The sequence below is a fragment of the Podarcis liolepis genome (assembly GCF_965112155.1).
Source record: "Podarcis liolepis genome assembly, chromosome: 8".
Classification (NCBI taxonomy): domain Eukaryota; kingdom Metazoa; phylum Chordata; class Lepidosauria; order Squamata; family Lacertidae; genus Podarcis; species Podarcis liolepis.
In genome coordinates this window covers 42,200,936-42,225,380 of record NC_139560.1, presented here as the reverse complement: position 1 = coordinate 42,225,380, position 24,445 = coordinate 42,200,936, and the positions used below count along the sequence as shown (strand labels likewise).

Below are 24,445 nucleotides of genomic sequence, written 5' to 3'. Positions count from 1 at the left end.
TATATTTTCAAAATGAGAACAAGAGCGTACGCCGCAGAGCCCTTCTGCACATGTACGAAGCACACAAAGTGCTTCTGTGCACATGCGAGCAGCAAACCCACTTCCGGGTTTGCCGCAGCCATAACCCAAAGATTCTGTAACCTGGAGGTTACTCAACACGAGGTCCAACTGTATTTTAATGCCCTTGACTCTCCCCGCCACACTTGCGATCCTCTCCTGCCACACCCAGTGTGGCGCACCTTTGAGAACCACAGACTTAAAGCAGTAACACTCCCAACAGAGGCTGCTGTTCCCTTAGGCTTCCAGGGGGCTTCTCAGTGTCATAGCTTGGGTTTCTGCACAGAGAGCAAGTCAAGCCTCTGTGTCTACCCAGCTCCAGACAAGACTAGCCCAAACTAGCCCCCCCCCCCATGGCCTATTGTTCTTCTAATGATACAATGATGTAGCCTCCAGCTAGGTAAGCAAGGAAGGCCTTCCCAAAACATACACACACAAACAGGGAGCACCAACTCTTTAGTCATGTAAAAAGATATAAAAAAGACTTATCTAGGCCCATTAACATAACAAAGAGACTGGTTTGTCCAGTTCAGTAGTTCCTTCCATTACAGAATCCCATGAAATAAAACCATAGGCTTGTAGAGGGTCGAAAGGTGGCAACCAAAACAACCCCTGCCAATCCTATAACAGTATCTGTATTTGCTAGGCTCCAAGCAATACTGAACACAGTTTGGAAATGTTAAAATACTCAGAATTACTAGCTAATGAATGAAACAGAACATACACACATAGGAAGTTGCCTTATACTGCTGAGTAGAACCATTAGTCCATCTTACTCTCTCACTGTTGTCTACACTGGCTGGCAGCAGCTCTCCAGGGTTTCAGATACGATCTCCTAGCCCAACTTTGAGATGCCAAGGATTGAAGTCAATTGATTCTTGTGTTACAAGATTCATCCTAAGATTTCCTACTCAGTTTTCAGAAGAATGAATGTAATCCACAAAGTGATCATATATACTCAGACTGTAAGAGTCTGTATTCTGATTAGCACTTTACTGGTGGTGTTGTTACTGCTGAAAGTGGTGCTGTCATCATCCCATAAAGCAGTCTAATTATTCTTATGTACCTTGAGACTGTGGCTTAGGCACAGTGATTAATACATTAATTGGAAGAAGAAGAAGAAGAAGAAGAAGAAGAAGAAGAAGAAGAAGAAGAAGGAGAAGGAGAAGGAGAAGGAGAAGGAGAAGAAGAAGAAGAAGAAGCAGCAGCAGCAGCAGCAGCCAAAACAGCTTAATCCACACACAAGAAGAAGAAGAAGAAGAAGAAGAAGAAGAAGAAGAAGAAGAAGCAGCAGCAGCAGCCAAAACAGCTTAATCCACACACAAGATGGTAGTCTGGTTTGGAAAGCCAAGGTTTCCAGAACTACAAAAAAGATTTAGAAAAAGAATATTAATGAGAAGGAACTCCAAAAACAGCTGAATGAGTACTGTTCAGTGGTCATGGACCATTGAAAAGAGAGAGGTAAAATAGAATGGAATATCCTGGAAATGGCAGAGTTGGTTGTAACAAATCCCGAACAGAAGTACTCCTGACTGCAACATTTTGTTGTAAGTCCCACAGGTGTATACTAATAGCGAACTCGAATGATGGGTTGTGATGGCAGTAAGATGATGGCAATAAGAGGCTGCTGAAAAACAAGAGGGAAGTACAGTATCAGCATGCTAGAGGGAACCCCAAAGCTAGCAGAAGTAGAAACAATCATTAAGCAGGTATGGGGGCATATAGTCTAGAACAGTCCAGTGTGAACTGAGCATATGGACAAGGTACTCAGAAACTATCCAATGAAGATGCAACAGATCAGGCATGTCCAAAGTCTGTTTTGGGGGCCTAATCCGGCCCCTGTCTATTTCTTGGGGTCAAATCCTACTCAACAACCTCAATCCTTTAAAAAAAACTTGGTGGAAAATCCCCCCCAAAAAAGCTCAACAACTCTGGTTGGCCCTCATACATGTTCACTTCATCAAATCTGGCCCTTTTTGAAAAAAAATTTAGGCACCCCTGCAACAGATGCTCAGAAGCCAGACTGACCAGCATCTATGTGGGAGAAGGAAAATAGAATGGGATATTATGGAGAGGACATGGCTAACTAAAACCTGGACATGAGCACTCTAAATTTTGTTGTAGTCTCCTTGGTTGCCCCCTAAATCTCAATAAATGTGCAGGTGCTGCTTTAGCATCTGCTCTCTTAGATTTCAATGGAAAGCCAAAGAAGATTGGCAAAACAAATTAATGGAATACAGTATGCGGAAATGGCTTTATTAACGGAGAAACTTTGAAATCAAGACAATAAGAAATTTAAAAATGAATGGGAAGTTTTTATTGCATATATATATCAAAGCAATGTATACAAGTTAACACATTGGCAGGATTTTAAGAAACATTTGCAATATGATGATAAAAGATAGAATTGGATACAGTAAGATGAATAATATTACACAGACATGCATGAATTAATGATGAAACAATGGAACCACAGGAGCAGAGGGAAGTCAAGGGATTTGAGAAATCCCACATTTGAATGTTTTATTGAATGTGTAAACAGTATTGTAAGGTTTTTCATTTCTTTTTATTTTTTAATGTTTATTTGATGTGATATTTGTTATACTGAAAATTAATTTTAAAATTTAGAAAAAAAGATTTCAATGGAACGCATCCCGATGCAATGTGTTTTCATTTTACCAAAGTAGTACAGTAGTAGTAGTAATACAGATTAATTATACAGATGTGTATTCTTGCTTTAGTATCTTACAATGAGTCTGCAAGAGTGTTTCTGAATGCCTAAGAGACGTGCTCGACAGTGAACTGCGTATTTCGTTTTCTATCCCTATTTTAGGGATACCTGTGACGCACGGCTACTGCAAAGTGCTATCCTACACAGGAGTAAAGTTCCGCCGGCCACCGTGGGGATTACTTCAGAGTAAACATGCATGGGACTTGCCCTGTGGATCAGGGTCAAAGAAAGAAAACAGCGCATCAGCCAGCGAACGAGGCCACCGATTGGCTAGCTGGCCCCCTTTGTCCGGCTCAGGGTGTCAGGTTTCCTCGCGCCGGCTTGGACTGGTCCTGCATCCGCCAATAATGCTTTTGCAGGGTGTCGCCAGTGTAACCGCCACAAACGGCCCCCAACGTGGTCTCGGAGAGTTCGCTGCACGGAACGGGAGATCTGCAGCTCGCGCGGCTTTCCTTTTGCTGCAAGGCGAAATCCTGCAATCGCAATACAATACAATACAATAATTCCAGCTGCAAAGCTTCGTGGCGCGTTGTGCGCTCGGCCACAGCAGGAGCAGCCGGCGCAAAGAGCCTTGATTTCCCAGGAGTGCCAAAGTTTAGGCGATGGGATCCGCGTTAAGCAGCGACAGTCGGGAGGTGGCCAACCCTCTCCAGGTAGCAGAAGAGGAGAAGCAGCCGCAAGTCCCATCTTTTGACTGCTCCATCTGCTTGGAGGTGCTCCACCAGCCCGTAAGGACGCAGTGCGGCCACGTGTAAGTGAAACTCCGCTCCCGGAACTGGCTCAGTCGGGTGTGGGAAGAGAGTAAATCCCCATTCTTTGCAATGCGAGAATATGCTGCGACTTTGTTAGCTGCAGTTCTTTCCATACTTATGCTGGGACCAACCAACTTCCGTTTAATTCTCTCTCTTTTTTTTTTTTAAATAAAAAAATTCCTTCCAGTAGCACCTTAAAGACCAACTAAGTTAGTTCTTGGTATGAGCTTTCGTGTGCATGCACACTTCTTCAGATACACTGATACATTATTTTTTTAAGAAAGGGTATTTGGCTTCCGTTTGGGATGCGATCATAAAACGACATTTTTTTTTGGGTGGTAATGCTCAAGATGCGAGCACAGAAAGAATGTGTGCTTTGATCCAAGTTAGCGCACGAACAAGTAATTTAACTTGACATTTGCATGCGGCGGATTCAGTTCAGAAACAGAATCCGAGATCTAGGCGATTGGCATTAAAAAGATGTACCTTCGTTAAGATGCGTTGTTCTTTCTCTTCATTCCCTTTAATATTTTGGGGAAAACAAGCTTTAAGTAAGATATTTGGGTCGGGGAAGAAGGGATGTGTGATCCAAATTTATTTATATATGTGACTTGGTGTAGTGTAGTGGTTGAGCCAGTACAAACATTTCTGATCTACACTACACTGATCAACACTACACTTCTATAAAGATGTGAATACCTTAGTTGTTGAAAAAATTACAAGAGAATGGATGTGATGTGCTTCGACACTTGAAAGCACCATAAAAGTGCCACATACTTTTTGGAGTTTTATTTTGAGTTTCTGGGCCTGTTTTAACTTTCCCCAAATGGAATTGCTTGCATTCTATTTTATCAAGGAACAAAGGATCCATTTAATTGCATTGTCCTCAGTGTGCTGATATGTCTTAAATATAAATTAATATGCATGTGGGTATAAAATACCAGTATGTTTGTTTCTTTCGTTTGTATATTTTGAGAAGGAAGCATCCCGAGTTCTTAGAAGTATCCTTTTTGTAAATTTCTAATGGCAAAATTCAACCACTATTTCCCCTGAGAAACTTTGGTTGAAAAAAATTCTTTAAAAAAACCATGATATTCTAAAACAAGGGAGGAGCACTCCCAGTTTTGGAATGTCTTCCACCATATTTTTATTCAGTGATGATGATGATTCTATGGTGCACATATTGGTGCAAATCTGTTCACTGTCAATATTCCAAAATATTGGAGTTCTCCCAATGTAGGCAAAGAAAAAGAAAAATCAGAGTTGCCCCCCATGCCTGCCTGTGGATGGACTAAAATTTATTTCCCTTAACAAATTTAGGTCCAAGCACATACAAGGTTGAGACATTGTTATTAATGTATAGATGCCCCTTTCTATATTAAAGGAAAGGCCTAACTGTTGAATCATTAGCAGCCACAATTGCATTGTTTAACTTTTTTAACTGTACTAAAATGTTTGAATCATGCACATGCTGTTAAGCATTCAGTGGGAGATATTCAGGCAAGAAACAAAACATGTTCTGAATAGCTTTTTTATATACCAAAACCACCATTTTTACTCCCTAGTGAAGACTGGATATCGAAAAGAACAAATTTGTAAGGAAAAGTTAGCACTTGGCTTGTGTCTTCTTTACATTCCATCTGGGGGCCTGGTTCAAATGTAAGAGCCATCCCATGGTTTGACTGTTGTGAATGCCTTTCATGCTCACAAGCTACAATTCCTCCCCCTCTCATTGATTCAATCAAGTACAGATTGATTCAATCAAGTACAGATTGATTCAATCAAGTACAGATCCTTTGCCAGCCAAATTGTTCAGGCCATCTTGTCTCAACCTGCCTGGTATGAGTCATACAAACTAGGCACACTTGTATTTATTTATTTACTGTTCTTGCATGCCACCATTTCTCCTTCTGGAGCCTATTTTCCCTGGTGGAGTAATGGATGGAGTGACAGTATGAACAACCCATGGGGTGATGGAATTTGGTGTCTGGCAGACCCCAATAAAAAAGTTTTAGAAATCTTCACTCTGAAGCCATTTTCAGAAGCGAGCTTGTAACTTGACTAAGACCTGTATTGTTGCACATTTTTGTAGCACCCACCTATATACATGTTTAAAATATATAAATCTGCATTTTTCAATGCATGTGGTAGCAATCCTGGCACCAATACATAGTGAAACAAGGCAGCTGCTTGGAACAGAATTATTCAAGGGGACCTGCTGCCATACCAGAAACAATGAACAAATGTGAGATTTTGTGTTTCTTCTGGAACAGCTAATTCAATCAATCCATCTTTATTGAGGTCAAAGACCAGACAACAAAGTTTACAATAACAACGCTAATTCACAATGCAATGCTGCAAGGAATTCTGCGGTACATTGTTACTTCCTACAGAGACACTTCATTTTATGCTGCTAAAACCAGCAAAAATCTTGAGTCAGTCCTGTATACTAAAAAAGTTGAAAGGTCTGATGCCCTAAGCCAAGAAGGTGGATAGTCTACCAGCTACAGTTGAATGGTATGCCTCTGTGTCGCTTCTGTGTTATGTGCAAATTCAGATACATATAAACAGCTGGCACTTGCACTTGATCTTTGTAAATAGCATTTGCATGTTAAGAATGATGGATGTAACCCAAGAAGTAGGTTTTTAAAATTGTATAACTCTCCCTAACTTTGCTTAACTTATTAACTAGGGTTCATTGTTTAAAACCTTGCACGTGTTTGGAAACCACAATGAAACTTTCCTTTTGGATTAATCTAAGATAAAACTTCTTTTCAGCTATGGCTGAGGAGAAGGATTTGAGTTTGCTCGACTAATCCTTACTTAGTACAACAAAAAGCCCATGGCAGCATTTCCTTTACAGTACATGTAGAAATGTTGCAGGTAAAAACAAAACATTAGCAGGAACTTGTTATTTGTCTAAAGTCTCAGATGAGCAATTTTAAGCCCGTTTGTAGAAATGAAGAAAATTACCTATAGGCAACAGAATGGTGGAACACTAAAGCTTAGTATTTAAATGCACAAATATGGTTGGTAGTTAAGGAGTTAGCCCCATGGAACTCTGTAGTACCCACTTCTAAATAAATATACCGTATTTGCCTGAATATAAACCTAACTTTCCACCCAAATTCTGACAATGAAAAGTTAAAGTGCGGCTTAAATTCACAACCTTACGCCACCAGCAAAGCGGCATGGCTCCCCACCCCCAAGCAGCCTGGGAATGTGGGCCATGGCACACAGTCCTCCTGCCACTCCCAGCACCCCTCTAGCTGTCGGGGGAAGGGGGGAGGCCACCAGCAAAGCGGCACGGCTCCTTCCCAGGAAGCAGCCCGGGAGTGCGGGGCAACAGCATGCAGCCCGCCCGCCGCTCCCAAGCCTCCCCCCAAGCACAGGTCAGTTGCAGACCATGGGACTTGCCCTGAAGCCAACACAAGTATTTTGAGCACAACATTTTTTCGTGTTTCAAAGGCACAGATATCTGTGTTTGTTCAATGTGAATGTAGCCCTAAGGTTATGGCCTGACCATAGGTTGCAAAGCAGTGATGGGTGACTCCCAACTCCTCAAACAGGGTTGGATCAGAAATAAGCCATTCTATTCCTCATCCCGTCTGCAAAAGTGAAAAAATAACTTGGCTTGTTTCTGAGCCAGTCTGAATTTGGACTGGAGGCCACCAGCAGCAGCCCTAATCCCCAAGTCTCCCTCCCTTATCTCCCCATAAGCCTCCTTGCTTGCCCCCTGCTCCTCCAAATACCTCCTTCCTTCCTTCCCACCCACTCACCTACCCTCCAAACCCCTTTTGCCTGCCCCACATGCCCTGCTGCTGCTGACACTCTTAATTTGAGGGGAAGCAGGAGCAGGGAAGAGAAAGAGGTCTCTTTGCACCTCCCTCTGGTGCCACACCCAAGAAGCCCACAGGGAAACTACTGAAACGCCCCTTGGAAGAAACTACATTTCACAGGATCTACTTAGGGACACATTTATTCAGGTATTTATTCGGTTATTGTCTTTTCCCCCCTTGAATTTTAAAGGTGTGGCTTTATATTCGGGTGTGGCTTATATTTGGGCCAATACAGTACATAGGATTCAGTTTCTAAGGTTTTTCAAGAGTGATGCTAAAAACACCTTTTCAGTTTGGAAGACATTACTCGCCAACTGTTTTATGGATTAGAAAGTGGAACAGAATGAAGCTGTTTTAAAATGAAATACATGTTTTACATTCAGATTAAAGACGAAAAAAAAAAAGTTTTAAGCTACAGTCCAACTTCACTTACTTGGGAGCAACTCCACTGAATAATTAGGACTTACTTCTGAATAGGCCTGGTCAGGGTTGCACTGAAACCAACCTTTGAAACTTTCATCACAGATCCAACATGTTATTCTGCTGTATAACTTAACAACACAACTTTTCTATAATGTAGGCAGTAGGGTGAAAAAACAGTTAAAAGCATGGGTGTAGCCAGGATTTATGTTGGGGAGCAGACTTTATGTTGGGGGGGGGGCAACCTCAGTTAGTTAAGTATTTTGTATTGATTTGCTTGATGGGGGGTAGCTGCCCCTCCCTGCCTTTTCTTGGCTGTGCACATGGCTAAATGGCTAAAATAATGCAGCCATTTTACCTGTTCTTCCTATCTTTGTTGTACATGAAGGATGAATTAAGTCACATTGTTGCAAACTTTGAATGGAAGTAAATTGAACCAACTTCTGATCGTAGGAAAACAGTCTTATGCTGAGTCAAACCATGGGGCCTTCCAGTCCTGTATTGCTGATACGGAGTGGTAGCAGCTCTCAGTTTCTGGCAGAAATCTTTCCCAACTTTGCCTGAAGACACCAGAGATTGAACCTGGCATGCATATCACGTGGTCTTCTAGGAGAAACAGCCTTTCCCCTCAAGGCAACTGGTTAAGAATAGGTCTCATTGGCGCCAATATTGGCGAAAATGCAGAAGAACTGTTTTGCACATATTGGTTTTGCTGGCTGCAGTAATAATTGTGTTGCGTTTTGATGCAGCTGGGTCGCCAGAAACAAGGCATATGTCATGGAGGAGCAAACGGTACAGTGGCAGGAGAGAGAGACAGAGATAGGGCACAGAAAGGGACAGGTGATGTGCCAAAATAGATGGATGGGTCAGAGCAGTGATGCCCTGGTGCCCAATGTGCTTGGAAGACAAGGGAGGCCAACAGCAGGTGGAGTCAGAGCCAATACAGTGGTACCTCTGGTTAAGAACTTAATTTGTTCCGGAGGTCCGTTCTTAACCTGAAACCTTTCTTAACCTGAGGCACCACTTTAGCTAATGGGGCCTGCCACTGCACCGCCAGCACACAATTTCTGTTCTCATCCTGAGGTAAAGTTCTTAACCCGAGGTACTACTTCTGGGTTAGCGGAGTCTGTAACCTGAAGTGTTTGTAACCCAAAGTGTTTGTAACTGAGGTGTTTGCAACCCGAGGTACCACTGTAATGGGCAGAACTAATTCTAGTTTTGTTCCCATCCTCCTTCTGAATTCTACAAGAGCAGCACTGAGGCAGAGGACGAAGCTGACAGGCAATGCTACCAGCCTGGATTGGTTTTCAGTTAAAAAAAAGGCACACCAAGTACTGTTCAGGCTCCTGTTTAATTAGCATATTCTGCTATTGCTGCTGGGAGTAAGGGAACTAATGCTGCTCCACAGCTAGCCCACCTTTTATCTTCTACACCTGCCAAATATGCACGAACATTTTATTTATTAGGTATATTTCAGGGAAGCTTATGTGGTACTGACGCAACCAACTTCTTTAAAAAAGAGCATTTCCCAGAACTTTGTATTGATTGAGCACTGCTAAGAGCCCCTTTGTTCATTGATGTCAGCACTTCCCAGCTCAACCTAACAGATTTGGTGTAGTTCCTTAGTCACACACTTTGTTTAATATTCAAGGCTACAGTGGTACCTTGGGATACAGACGCTTCAGGTTATGCGTTTTTGGGTTGTGCACCACGCTGAACCCGGAAGCAGTGGAACAGATTATGGCGGACGCGCAAAAGTGCTAAATCACGCTTTGAGCATGCGCAGAAGCGCCAAATTGTGACCCGCGTGTGCACAGACGCAGCGCTGCAGGTTGTGAACGTGCCTCCCACATGGATCACGTCACAACCCGAGTTTCCACTGTATTTCCACACATTTTGTTGCATTTTAAGCTTGCACAGAGGTGGGAAAGGCTGTGGGGGTGAGGGAAGCCCCAAAGGTTTTTTTGTTGTTTTTTTTAAGGGCTCAGGCTTGTTACAGTAGGCTTAGACACAACATCAGTAAAAGCTTTAGTCATTTTCCCGGCATTATCTCCAGAGCCATGTGGACACTCCTGGCAGTCTGCCACTGGTCAAACATATCCCTGCCAGCTCTTGTGTGCATGGTGTTATAGCCATCGCAATGTGATTATATCCACAAGACTGGATTTCATCCCGTCATTTGTGCAATAATTTCATGAATAAGTAATTGGCTTCAACTTTCTGTCCTCTACTTTTATTTTCATGTACTCTTTATGTCTGACTGAAGCTGGGAATAATCACTGAAGATGTATCTGACGACTACTCTTTCAAACCAAGGATAATGATACTCTGCACATGCTCAATTTATTCCTGTGTCTTTTTTATTTGTATATATGTGAATCAGGTTAGCACAACAGAATCTTGCACAAATATTTGCAGTGAAACAGCTACAGGCACAGTTCAGCTGATGTTAAGCACTTGTGAGTTCCATTGATTTCAGTAAATGAGTAAAAATGCCTTTTATTTACTCTTCTCCATTAAATTCAGCAGGACATTAAAGTGCTTAACCTTTGGCTAGATGGTACCTCTTTTTTTTTTTTTTTTTGCTTGAAGTGCTTGATCTCTCCCATAGTGCTTTACTAATACTTGGCAGAGTTTGCAGGCGCTAGTAAGTAGGCGCTTGCATGTTAATGAGTAACTTTAGCTAATGCACAGATATCCCCATAACAGAACACACTATCTTCTGTAGCCTCACTTTATCAGTGGTCCTGTAGATTGGGATTCTCAAGTAAACAAAATGATTAACACAAGAACTGTGGTAGAAACCAATCTTCCTGTAAGTTCATGTTCACTAGTGATCATAACTGTGTGACTTTTCAAATTGCTTTCTTTAAAGTGGTGTTTTGTTTGGAAGCAGTATTTATTTTTATCTCTCCATTAGATTTTGCCACTCCTGTATTGCTGCAAGTATAAGGAATAACACATGGACATGTCCCTACTGTCGGGCGTTTCTTCCTTCTGAAGGGATTCCAGCAACTGATATTACCAAGATGATGAAAAATAGACACCAAAATTGTACAGAATGTGGAACACAGGTAAATAAGTATTGGCATTCCATAATTTTCTGCCTCATGGCTTTAGGCATTCTGAAATGCATGGGGATTTGAAGTTAGCAACCCTAAGCACATTTACTTGGGAGCAACGCCTACAGAATTCTCAGTGTACATTATCTCCAGTTTAACAAATCCTGATCTTACATTTGCATCCTTTACCTTTAGGAAAACTATGGTAACCATCACTTTCCCTTTTAACAATTTAACCTGTAAATGTTGAATTTTAACATATTGAATCACTTCATGTAGTTTAGAATGAAGAAATACAAGGCACTTCCATTTGCAAAGGTTGGGCAGCCCAACTACAATCCTAAGCATACTTTGTTTGGAATTAAATGTGACCTACTTCTGTCTACTAAACAAGCTTTAGGGCTAGTCTGCTAGTGAATAGCATTCTGTACAGCAAAATACTGACACAATGTTTCTTAAAATGAATCTAGGTGCTCCTCAGTGAAATGCGAGCTCATCTGAGAACTTGTGACCAATATATAGAGAAATATGGGCCCCTACAGGAAGTTGCATACCCAGACACAAGGTAAAGTGTATCTTAATAAAATAATGGTGGGAGAAATCTACTCTCAGCTTGGTTTATATATTTATTCATTCACAATCTTAGCCTTCCCTTATCCTAGTGACTTAGGGTGAATGATGATACAGTTTAAAATCAAATTATAACTCACCATTTTAAATACCATATTTTTCGCCCTATAGGACGCACTTTTCCCCCTCCAAAAATGAAGGGGAAATCTGGGTGCGTCCTATGGGGCGAATGCAGGCTTTTGCTGAAGCTTGGAGAGCGAGAGGGGTCGGTGTGCACCGACCCCTCTCGCTCTCCAGGCTTCAGGAAGACATCCGCAGCCTAGGCAGCCCAGCGGGAGGTCCCGCAGGGATGTCTAGGCTGCGGATAGCAGCCTGCCGCCGGGTGTGAGGAGCGCCCTGAAGCAGAGCGCCCCTCGCGCTGGGCAAATATCCGCAGCGTGGGGAGCCCTGCAGGAGTTCCCTGCAGGGCTCCCCATGCTGCGGATAGCAGCCTGCCGCCCGGCGCGTGAGGCGCCCTGAAGCAGAGCGCCCCGCGCGCCGGGCAGACATCCGCAGCGTGGGGAGCCCTGCAGGAGTTCCCCGCAGGGCTCCCCACGCTGCGGATAGCAGCCTGCCGCCCGGCGCGAGGGGCGCCCTGAAGCAGAGCGCCCCTCACGCTGGGCAGACATCCGCAGCGTGGGGAGCCCTGCAGGAATTCCCCACAGGGCTCCCCACGCTGCGGATAGCAGCCTGCCGCCCAGCACCTTGAAGCAGAGCGCCCCTCGCGCCGGGCAGACATCGGCCAGCCCCACAAGCTCAGGGGACAGCAGGGAGGCGCAGCGCCGCCATCCGGCTGTTCCTTGATCTGGTTCGGTTTCCCCGACCTGGTTTGGGGGGGGAAATAAAGGGAATTTTTTCCCCCTTTATTTCCCCCCAAAAAACTAGGTGCGTCCTATGGGATGGAGCATTCTATGGGACGAAAAATACGGTTAACCAAACATAGATCATTTAGCAGATACTAATCTAAATCTTAACTACTGATGTCAGGTCAACAAAAAGGCTTTGTGGAACTTCTGTAAGATTCTCATACTTTGAACTTAGGCAAAGGCAAGGGAATTCTGCAGCTGCAGAAAATAGGTAATGCTATACATGTATTCACACTTTTAAGGTCAAACAAGTACCTTGAATTCTGCTTCATATACTTATAGCGATTCAGTGCATGGGCAGGACTACTGTTGTAATGTAATTCTGGTGACCAATTCCAATGTTCAGCAACCTTTGATGAAACTGTTGGCATCCTTGATTGTGCTGAGGGGGGGGGGTAAATTTTGGAGAAACAATTAAACCATTTCTGTTGTATGTGTTAGACGGGGACGGCACTGTGCAAAGCATAGTGTTCTCTGTTCACAATATTTAACCATATCTTTATGCCTACAGTCTTTACTCGCATCATGTCCCCATCCCATCTCCAGTAGAGAGAGACTTGATGCAGAATCCCATTTAGCAGGAGCAAAGTGGCTCACCATCCAGTTCAGTTGCCAGCTCTAGAATATATTGGCTTTTAATATGTAACTACTACACCATCTGTAAAATGTAAAAATGTAGCTAATATATAAATGGTACCTTATGTGATTTCAGATATCCGTGCCCTTTCTGCCAGTATTCATTGGATGAAGAAGATTTTCTGGACCATTTTCTCACTTTCCACAGATCTGACAGGAGAGCTGTGGTAAACACCTTATTTTTTAGGTTCAAACCACATTGTTGTTTAAATCAATTGACTGTTTGAAATATTAGGTAGTGGCATAAACTAGAAAATGCATATTTATGGTCAGCTAATAGGTGATAGATAGATAGATGGATAGATAGTTGCTTCAAGGCATTCTATGTAGTGACAAATAAATATAATGATAAATGAAAATATATTACTTTGCTGCTATTACATCCAGATGATGTTTCCAGTATTCCATGTCACCAAGTTTAATGGAATCAGTTTCAGTTGACGCCATCTTCATTGATTAAAGCTAGCCAGAGAGGTTTGACCACGTGACTATGTTGGTTCAGACAGTAGTGAATGTCTCATTACAAGGAGGAGTGGTGCCTCTGGCTTTAAAAGAAGCTCTGATACAATCTCTTCTAAAGAAGACAACTTTGGATAATTATTGACCAGTTGCTAATACTCTCTTGGGTAAGGTGATCAAGAGAGTAGTGTCAGTGCAACTATAGGCATTATTGGAAGATATCAGTTTTCTTGACCCATTTCAGTCCGGCCTCAGGATTGGTTTCAAGAATAAATCAGCCTTAGTTGCCCTGATGGATTAACTGGGAGAGGGAGAGGGAGAGTGTGACCCTGCTGCTGTTACTCAACCTTTTAGCATCAGTGAGTTCCACGATCTCCTCCTGGGCCAGCTCTGTCAGAAAAAAGAGCATACAAGAAAAAAAGCACTCCATAGCTAGGAATGTGTACCTCATTTATGCAAAAAAAAAAAAAAAAAAACAAAAACAAAAACAAACCCCAAAAGCAAACCAACATCTAAGCATGAGAGACTGGTTTACAAGGCATTTTAATAGTTGTATACAAAACAGAACAAGGAATTATCTGAATTTACTGCTAACAAACAGATATGGAGATTTTGCTTTCTTTAGCAATAATCATTTCTTTTGCTACTGTGAAAACACTCTTTTTTAGTGCATTTATTTTCCCCCCTTGAACTATTTACAGTACTGTCCAATTTGTCGCTTATCGCCTGGTGGTGGTTCAAGTTACTGCAGCAGGAATTTCTTAAGGCACCTTCAGCTCAGACATACGTTCTATTATGAAGACTATATCGTGAGTAAATTGTCTGGTTGTTTTTCCTAACCCCCTGCTAAGAGTCATTTATTTACAACTTCCACCTCCCCCATATCTCCTTGATAAGTCATATGAGGACATATGTAGATTGCAAGAATGTCATGGTTGGGGAATTAGAAAGGTTACAAAGTCTTAAGAAACTTCAGTGGAGAAATAATCAAATAGCTCAAAGGTGCTACACTCATGCAGAGAAGCCTAACTTCCTGAATACCAGTCCAAGAAGTAGTGAAGGAGTTGTTCCAATCTCTCTTTCTGATCTAATCCTTCCCCACCCACCCCAGTTTGAGTATTCTTTTGAAATAACTGCAACAGGTTTCCCAGAAAATTAGGGGACCAAGTTTGGGTGTGGGGGAGCAAGTGAGAGGCATTGTTCTTAATAGTTTAGGGCAAACATTAGAGCCAGAGGTCTAGAGCTGTAGTCTCTCACTTCCACATAAGCTCCAGTAAGTAGTATATGAGAGGGGGAATACAATATAGAAATAAATGACATTAAATACAATGAAACATAAAATGGAGCATAGTACAAAAATTAAGCAACCATGCTAACTTAGACAAATCATTCTGTTTTTCTTGTTTGCCTATTTCTGCAAGAAAGGAAATCATCTTGTGTAATAAGAATATTATAGTTGTATTAATAGAGTATAATTGCATGGGATAATAATTCACTTAGCTCAACCCTGATTTTCTTGTACTGGTTCAACTACGGTTGCAGCCTAATAGGACTACTTTTATTGCTAAGCAGGATTTTGTTTTGTTTTTGCTTTACTTGCATGTCTGACTATCTTCCCTTCTTATTTCAGGATATAAGTATAGTGGAAGAAGCTCTTGTTGAAAGAGTTCTAGATCGGTCATTAATCGAGTATATGCATGTGCCCAATCCAAATACGGCGTAATCCTATCAGAGTTTGGAAGACATACCAAATGGATTCATTACACTGTGAATTAAAATGTTGCTTGTAAAGTATTGTTGTCAACTTCTTTAGGATTCAGCCTCCCTAATAACAAATTATTTTTAGCATTGTCAAAATTCATTATTTTGTTATATTGTATAGGCATGACAATCTTGAATGGTTAGGACCTTCTGAGAAGGTAATCTTGTTGAGCTGTGACCTACTGAGCTGAGCACACCCAAGGATTCTTCCTGCAATGTGCACTGATTAGAATTTTTCCTCTTCTCGGGATGTCACTACATCAAGGATTCTCAGGAGTGCACAGCCATGTGAGAGCTGCACCTGATTTCTACCTGCATTCACTTATTTAGTTTCTGGGAAACATTTATGCTAAAAACTTGAGCAGGGATAGGAAACCTTTGACCCTCCAGATGTTGCTGAACACTCCCATCATTCCTAGCCATTGGCCATGTTTGCTGGGACCGGTAGGAGTTGTAGTTCAGTAATATCTGGAGGGCCAACGGTTCCCCAAACTTGTCTTAGGTGGCATCTAATAAAGGCTGAAAAGTGAATAGGGCCTAAATGAGGATCAATTAGCACATGAATTTGGTGTGGTATCAATGCAGTATAAAGATGAGCAAAATAATTAATGCAGCATAAAACACACCTCAGGGTCTGTTTCTACAACATCCACTGGTGTTTTAGGCTGCAATGTAACAATACTTACCTGGGAGTAAGTCCCATTGGACTCAGCAGGACTTGTTTGAGTAGTCAAACATAATTTTTTGCTATTAGTGAGTTATGATACAACGTAGCATTTTACAGATAACCTCCACTTGATTTATATAACCTAATCCACTACCAAATTTTCAAAACATTAAAGGCTGAGAAAATTTATCTTCCAAATTAGCCATCAAAAAGATTTATTTTCAATGTACCTTCAAATTTGTCATCAAAATTAGAAATGGATTTTGCCTTGCCTAATTATGTTGTTTAAAGAGCTACATTACATTGAGAAAAATAACACTGTCACTCTTTTGAATATTAAAAATTATTTTTTACTGCCTGTTTCTTTTGCAGCAAAACTTACTAAGAAGCCTCTTGTCTGAAGTTTGTTTGTTTTTTTTGGTAAAAAAAATATATGACCAAAGCTCAGAGCATCTTGTGACTATGCTTTCAAAGGGCAGGCCAGAGTTTTCATGATCATTTAGATGTTGCAATGCCAATGAGGGAGAGCAAACAACTGTTTACTTTCTAAAGTGTCATAATACAGATCAGAGTTCAAAAAGAGAAGCTACAGTTAATGTTTGACAAATAGTACTATATCATTTTACAGTTCTGAGGACTTCAGTAGAATTATTAATAACAGCATATTTTACATTGATAGAGCGGCTTGAAGATAAGGTGCAATTTTTTAGTGAGGGAAAGTAGTAAAGCCAAAATCAGCAGCTCCTGATAAGAGATTGGTTGTGCCTTCCTATTTTGTTCCATGCTGTATTCAATTGTTGTAGCAGACTAATATGACATACATATATATTGGTTAAATAATGCCTAAGTGTTTTTCATTGATGCAGTTAACTGTAAATATATTTTGTAAGAATTAAAGTGCACATTTGTACATAAATACCTGAAATGGTGTAAATACTTTATGAGAAATCTGTTCTTATATATAGATATATTAAATGCTCTGATGGATTCACTCACTCATGAAGGCATAAAAATGGTTAGGATCTTGCACAGAACTAGGAAGACTGGACATTTGGTATATAATGTTGCACACCACCCTAATCTTCAAGCACCGCAAGATTCCAGGGGCGGCAGGTGGTTGCCCAGGGTTTGGATTCCTTGGAATGATTATGGATTGCTTACACCCATATACAGCCCTGAGCCTACAGCACCCCAGAAGGTCTTGCTTCTCCCATAGCCACAGCCTTGAACTCAAGCAGAAATCAAGCATGCTTTTCCTTCTCAGGCCAGAAACCTGCCTCCAGCTACTAGCTCTCTCACACACAACTCTGCCTCTGCCCTTCTCACCAACAGCTGGAGAGGGGCCCACTCATTTGCCTTCTGGCACAAAGCCGCTTAACTTTTTTTACCCTAAGAAGAAGAAGAAGAGTTTGGATTTGATATCCCGCCTTTCACTCCCTTTAAGGAGTCTCAAAGCGGCTAACATTCTCCATTCCCTTCCTCCCCCACAACAAACACTCTGTGAGGTGAGTGGGGCTGAGAGACTTCAAAGAAGTGTGACTGGCCCAAGGTCACCCAGCAGCTGCAAGTGGAGGAGCGGAGACACGAACCCGGTTCCCCAGATTACGAGACTACCGCTCTTAACCACTACACCACACTGGCTCTCTGGGGGGGGGGGGGCTTAACTCACCAAGAAGCTGGCCTGGCTATTCCAACAATTGAATTCTTGCTGGATCTAGGAATTAGAAGGGACTCTGGCATACAGCCTAACCTCCACCCCACCAAATTACGACACACTATTGTCTGAGGTGCTCCTTAAATGTTACCTAACCATGGGCTGGAATTGCATGGGTGCTAACCTCAGACTCCATATTCTGGGGGGGATGCTGATTCTATGGGAAAGACCCATACAATTGAGTTAATAAACATTTTCCCAAGTGCACTGCATGTGCTCACAGAAAAGCAGTTCCCTCGCAGCTAGGGTAACATTTTTTTAAAGAGACTCTTAACTGAACAGAGTTGCAGATTCAAAGCAAATAGTGGAGACACTTCTAGGGTCCATAGAAGACAAATATTTGACATAAACTGCAGTCCATCACACTCTGATTAACAGAAAAGTCTTAATTGGGGACAAGATGACAACACTCCAGGTGGTCAAGGTACTTTCAGGTCATTCAGAATACCAAAATGTATTACACACGTCGTAGAATGTTATGAAAAGCTAGACATTTTCCTAGCCTTCAATCATATATGAAAGTTACCTTATTTTAACCAACATTGCGGCCCAAAGCAAGTCAATCCAAACATCAGATGAAATGCAGAGTCTCATCAGGTTTGGATTTGTGGAAAAGGGAAAGAAAGTAGCAGCCATGAATGTAGGTCTTTTAGCTTCATTTGTTAGTGTAGATACATAGACAGCCATTTTTAAGGGCTGATGACCATTATTCAGATCCTGGCTACTGTGTCAAAAGATTATTGTGAAAAAGCAGTAGTTTGGTGATGCAGGGGTGGCCCACATAAATAACTTAACAGTTATCATCCCTCACAATAAATGAGAATTATTTGGAAGCCTTGTCAACCAATGGTATTCACTATGTAACTTACAATTTATAGGGTCAAATCACTCTGATTCATGGGCTGCATTGAGTAAAACTACTGCAAATTTAATACTGAATGTAATACTGAAGTAAAAGTCGTACTATATGAACAGTAGTAGAAGAAGAAGAAGAGTTTGGATTTGATATCCCGCCTTTCACTCCCTTTAAGGAGTCTCAAAGCGGCTAACATTCTCCTTTCCCTTCCTCCCCCACAACAAACACTCTGTGAGGTGAGTGGGGCTGAGAGACTTCAAAGAAGTGTGACTGGCCCAAGGTCACCCAGCAGCTGCAAGTGGAGGAGCGGAGACGCGAACCCGGTTCCCCAGATTAGGAGACTACCGCTCTTAACCACTACACCACACTGGCTCCCGGTAGTGCAATGTATGAGCTTTGGGAGAAAGTGTTGCTGACCCAGCAACACCAATGACCATTATACTGGGTCCCAGGGAAGCAGAACCCAACTGCTCAATCATGTGGGCCACTCGCCAATTCTGTAGCTCAAGATCAAGGCATTAAGCTGAGGGCCTATGGAAGTATAGAAGTATATTCTATTTAAATCAGTGGGAATTTGTTCAGGACAAGTATGTCCAGGTCGAGTATAAAACGTGTTTCTATTTCTTCCTGCATTGAATTAAAGAAGTTTCAGCAGCGGAAGGTAACTTGAAAGGCAGAGATATACAAATAAATATTTATCGTAGAGATAATGGATAATTTCAGAATAAGCAGTATGTGTAAATTATGTGTGAAGATTTTGATGAAAATTATATTAAAATATATTAAAATGGTGGGATCCTTTATTGTCACTAAATGAGTGATTTAGAATGTTTTACTTCAAATAATTTTTCTTCATAAAAATTTGCTGCCTGTGTTTCAACACAGCACTTATTGCAAAAGATTAACTTTTAAAAATTCAGTAGCCCCATATTATCAATATCAGCTATGAGAATCCAACATGTACTCTTAAACTAGTCACGATATACTTTTTATATGTCTGTTTTAAAATGAGGGGCATATATCCAACTGTGGGACATCCACTATGTGTGTGTGTATAAGAATGAAGCCTTAATCCTGCCTTTTTCGAATTTAACAGGTCTTTAACATTCTTCCATTTTGTCACACACTTTGCCCGATTTACAGTCTTCCGTTCCTGGCTGGCGCTTCAAGATCCTTTCACACCCGATCTGAGACTGGCTGTACGTGAGTGAAGGGAGCAATGTGTAATCCTGGCCCCAGGACTTATTGTCTTGGGCATGCCTTTCTTTCCTGTGCACTGACGGGATAACACCCTAAGACTTGTTTCAGCTGACATGCTTTGATCAGCAATCTCTCCATTCCCTGATGGGTCCATCTCCCCCACAATGCCGGCTAACGCTGTTAGCAAGCTGACATGTATCATGCAAGCAGCCATTAGAGGGCAGTCGCAAATCAGGAAGCAGAAGGGCGGTGAGAGCTGCTGCAGCTGCTGGGGAACCGTGCGGCTAACTTCTCAGAAGACCGTGTCTCTTCGGCTCTCCTAAGCAAGAACCCTATTTTGACACCCATGCAGAGACTGGCCGCCGAAGCACAAATTTATGAGGTAACAATGGGAGAAAGCAACATGTTAGAAAGGAGAGAAGGAGCATAGTCCACCTAAATGGGGCCTCTCAAGGTTTTTTTTCCGCCCTTCCGGACAAGGCCTCATCATGGCACCTATGTTACAAGGCGGGCCTACTGTGGTCTCAGGGCTGATAATAACCCGATATCGGGTGTCCTTTGAAACTCCTTTGTCCACGTGTCTGTTAAAACGGCTCAATGCGATTTACACCGAAGGGGAAAAAAGCATACAAACACAATTATGCTTGAGACACAATGGCCCAGCTCCTTGCCTACCCTACACAGAAAGCAAATTCAATCGCTATCCGCAAGCCAAACCTAAAAGAAGTGTTTGCAGAAAGAAGGGTAAAAGGTGTGCAGGCATTTAATGAATTAAACGTTTCCGTCTGCGTTCAGAACACAGTACGAAATCCTGTTTCCCCCTGATATTTTTCTTCTCCCCAAACCCAGAGGACTAGTGACTTCATAGTGCAGTTCGTTCTCTCTCTGTGTGTGTTTTTAAACAAGGCAGCAAATCTGTGTTCAGTGGGGTTTATTGTGGTCAGTTAAGCGAGCAGGGTGCGTATATGCCATTCCACAAGGGAGCTTCGGAACTGAAGGGGGTTGTGCTGTGCATATATCCATTCCCCACAAGCCGTCTTAAAACTCTTGCTTTGGCGGGAGCTCTTTTGAGAGCCCAGTTCTTGCACCTTCACGCGACAGGAGGGCAATGGTGAAATACTAGGTCTTGGCGAGCCCCTCACAAACGTGCCACTTTAAGCCTTTCTCGAGGAGGCCTGCCAGCGCGTAAAAGAAACTGGCGGTCTAAAAAGCGGCTTCCGCGTCGCCTCCAGGCAGCCAGGCAGGCGGAGGGAAGAGGAGGAGGCGGTGGCGGCGACGACTCTTGTTCAATAACAATTCACGCCGGAGGGGAGGGGGGGACTATTGCCATGGCAACCCCGGCCTGCCTGTTGGGAAGAGGCCGCCGCGGCGGCGGCCTAAGACCTACATGGAGAGCGGCGGCGGTTTGACCGGCTTGGCCTCCGGGAGCCCTGAAGATCCCGGCCCGGCCCCGAAGCTTGCGACCGACCTTCCCGTTCTCCCGAAAGGTAGTGGCGGGGCTCTAGGCCGCACCTCGGGGCGAAGGGCGGGAGTGGTTTTATTTTTGCGAGGTGGGGGCCCGGATTCGGATTGTCGGGGACATAAACGCCGAGAAGCCGGCGCGGGGCTGAGGCTTGAAGAGTCGCCTCGCTCTGCTCCTCTTCCTCCTCGGGGCCCTTAAGGCCTCGCCTCCCTCTCGCGCCGTCAGTATCGCGACGGTGGGATTTCCTTTAATTGTACGTAATATAAATATGAAAACACGTTATTATTTGCATGCCGACTTCGTTAAAGTTTCCGAAGTGGTAACAAAAGCCAGCACCGGTACGTTGCTTTCAGTGCATTAAGAAAACCACAAAATAATGGCCTACAGTTTATATTTTGCGTGAGGCTCGCCGTGAATAAATTCCTTTTTACTCCAAAGTAAGCCCTCCTGCGTTACATGGGGCAAGTAAGACTTGTGTTGGGTCGCAACCTAAAATGCCAAAGGGCAGGTGAATTAGGCCAACAATAGATATGTATTTTTTTTTATTATTCATAGCAAGAGGGGCCATCTTGCAGGAGGGTGTAGCAGAGCTATGGGGCCATGTGAAAAAAGGCCTTTGATGGAAAATAACCTGAACAGAATGGAGGATACAGAAGGAAATGCTCCTATAATCAAACCTCAGACAAACCTTGACCACCTGCCATTATGGCTGGAACGGGTGCGAGTTTGAGGCCAACAAAACCAGGAGGGCCACATGTTCTCCACCCCATTTTTAGGGCATTTTACTGCACCAATAGCAGTAGGGGCAAAACAACACTAGGTACTGGTAGGTAGCTCCCATGCGGTACTGCAAAAATTAAATGTACCTTTTCCACCACCAGAAGTCCATTCATTCTTCACTTCAGGCCTTTGAATCATCCTCATCCATAGTGTAGACAGCTATAGTTTTGCACATAGTGAAACCAAGCTGAGACGTGTGTCTCCCCAAAGTTTTAGTCACACTTGCCAAGTCATATATGTCAAGGGGTCACAGCACTCATTCTTTTGTACTCTTAAGGGGCAAGCTTTCATGGCCGCCTCAAATACTGTACTCAAGGAAGTGAATAATTAAATTAAGACAAAAGACAGGATGAACACTGTATTGTGCTCTTGTTCCCAGTACTTAGGGTGATAATTGTTCTCTATATATTGTTCCATTGCTCTTTCAGAAGTACAACAGTTTGCTGCCATGAATGAGGAACCTGCCACTATTTGTTTCAATGAAGATGATTATTACTGTCCTGTTTGCCAAGATGTGTTTAAAACACCTGTGAGGATTTCTGCTTGTCAGCATGTGTATGTATCTATGTCTCTGGCCCATTTTTATTTGCCCCTCCCTTGTTAATTATATATTTTCTCCCTTCCCTCATACTCTTCCTATCTAACTGATCTCAGTAAACATTTGTATTTTTTAAGAAGGATGTTCTCTTGTTAACCCCACTTTTGAGGAGGATGAAACTACTTTTACGTATGCTAAACAAGTGCCAATTCATAAATTTTTGTAAGTGCTTCTACTCTTGTATATGCTGCATAATATACTTTTTCTTGAAAAATCACCACAGAAGCCCTCCATGAAGTTTGTGCTTGCTTGTTAAAATACATCTACTGCATCCTTTTGAGTTCCGTTTGTTCCTATGCACAGCACAAATTCGAACATTTGCTAAGCTTTACTAAGCATCTTCAGTGTTGTAACCCAGATAATCTTAAAGCTACTCAGAATGGAAATAATTACAGTTTTTGCATGTAGATAAGAATAGGCTTACTGCACAATATCTCATAAAAGCAAATTCCATAAATTCATTACATGCTATGTGATAAAGTGTTTTTTTTAAAGAATGTATTGAATCTTCTGTCATTCAGTTTCATGGGAAGACCTTGAGTTCTAATATTATGAGAGATGGAGAAAACTTCCTTTCACTTTTTCAACATAAGCATAATTTTATAAAACCTACACAATGATTCCTACCCATCCTCCCTCATTTGCCTTTTTCTTCACTATTAAAAGCCCCAAATGTGATGACTTCTCATCAGAAAAGTGCTCTAATCACTCTGGTAGTTATCTGTATCTTACTATTTCAGATCTGGCTCAAGTGCAGATCTATATAAAGGTTTTTTTTTTGAAAGGCGGTTTAATTTTGAATGTATTTTGTAATTATCCTTGGTGTACAGTTTGCCCTTTTCACAGCTAGTGTGCACTGGGTTCATTTTTCATTTTGTACTCTGTCATAACCCCTCAATATCTTTCTATGTGAGTAACTGGCAGTTTTGATCCCCTGAAGTTAGGTTTTTTGTCTCAGTGTGCATCACTTTGAATCTCCTTTGTCACCCCCACCTCCCATTCGCACAGTTTTTATATGTTTGGGAAGTCTGCTTGGATTTTGACCATCCCCAATATATACCGTAATCTGCAAATTTCACTGCTTCACTGCTCTCCCCAACTTTAAATCATGAGTATATGAGTTATGACAGACTGGTGAAAGTGGTATGCTGTAGTAATAATAATGGGATTAGAATAACTATTAATTGGTAAAGCAGAACATTATTTTTGTACTCAACTTTATATTTGGGTTCAGGTTTTGCAGGAAATGTTTCTTAATGGCTATGAAAGAAGGTGGAACACATTGCCCACTATGCAGAGGCATTGTCACCCGAAAAGAAAAAGCACGTCCTAACAGAGCCTTAGATGTTGAAAACAACATGAAGAAATTGGTGGGGAGCTGTAGATGCTGCGACAAACAGGTATAGTAGATGTAAAATAGTGTTAAAAGTGGGTAGAGGCTGAAACTCTGTATGCTTATCTAGAAGTAAGCCCTTTTGAAAACATGCATAGGATTACATTGAAATAATATTTATTGCAGACAGGTGGGTAGTGCACCATCATCTGTTACCACATTTTACATTATGAAGATTCTGAGAAAAAGCAGACTGACTTTGAATAACAAACAAGTGTTGCAACTAGGCACTGATAGAATGTATTCCTTCACTTTTTTTTGTTGTCATTTGGGAGCACTCTAGTAAATTAAAACTGTTAATACAGTGGTGCCCCGCAAGACGAATGCCTTGCAAGACGAAAAACCCGCTAGACGAAAGGGTTTTCCGTTTTTCGATGCGCTTCGCAATACGAATTTCCCTATGGGCTTGCTTGCTTCGCAAGACGAAAACGTCTTGCGAGTCTTGCGATTTTTTTCGCTCCCCCCCCTTTTTCTAAGTCGCTAATAGCCTTTTAGCCGCTAAGCCTTTAATAGCCGCTAAACCGCTAATAGTGCTAATCCGCTAAGCCGTTAATAGGGTTGCTTCGCAAGACGAAAAGACCGC

The 24,445-nt window shown here is 42.2% G+C and overlaps 2 protein-coding genes across 2 annotated transcripts in view; both read left to right on the top strand.

Moving 5' to 3' along the window:
• The first annotated feature begins 2,738 nt into the window (after positions 1-2,738).
• RNF125 (ring finger protein 125) lies at positions 2,739-16,775 on the top strand. The gene is made up of 6 exons (XM_083517813.1): positions 2,739-3,539; positions 10,720-10,873; positions 11,332-11,426; positions 13,049-13,139; positions 14,133-14,240; positions 15,062-16,775. Exons 1-6 carry the CDS (start codon positions 3,391-3,393, stop codon positions 15,152-15,154), a joined length of 690 nt encoding a protein of 229 aa, XP_083373939.1. The 5' UTR covers positions 2,739-3,390; the 3' UTR covers positions 15,155-16,775.
• A 3,774-nt stretch (positions 16,776-20,549) lies between these two features.
• The window catches only part of MEP1B (meprin A subunit beta), a 50,960-nt gene continuing 47,064 nt past the window's right edge, over positions 20,550-24,445 (top strand). The window contains 4 exon segments of the mRNA XM_083517830.1: positions 20,550-21,008; positions 21,011-21,116; positions 22,300-22,426; positions 23,704-23,869. Of these exon segments, the coding sequence (XP_083373956.1) occupies positions 20,958-21,008; positions 21,011-21,116; positions 22,300-22,426; positions 23,704-23,869 (450 nt within the window). The 5' untranslated portion in view covers positions 20,550-20,957.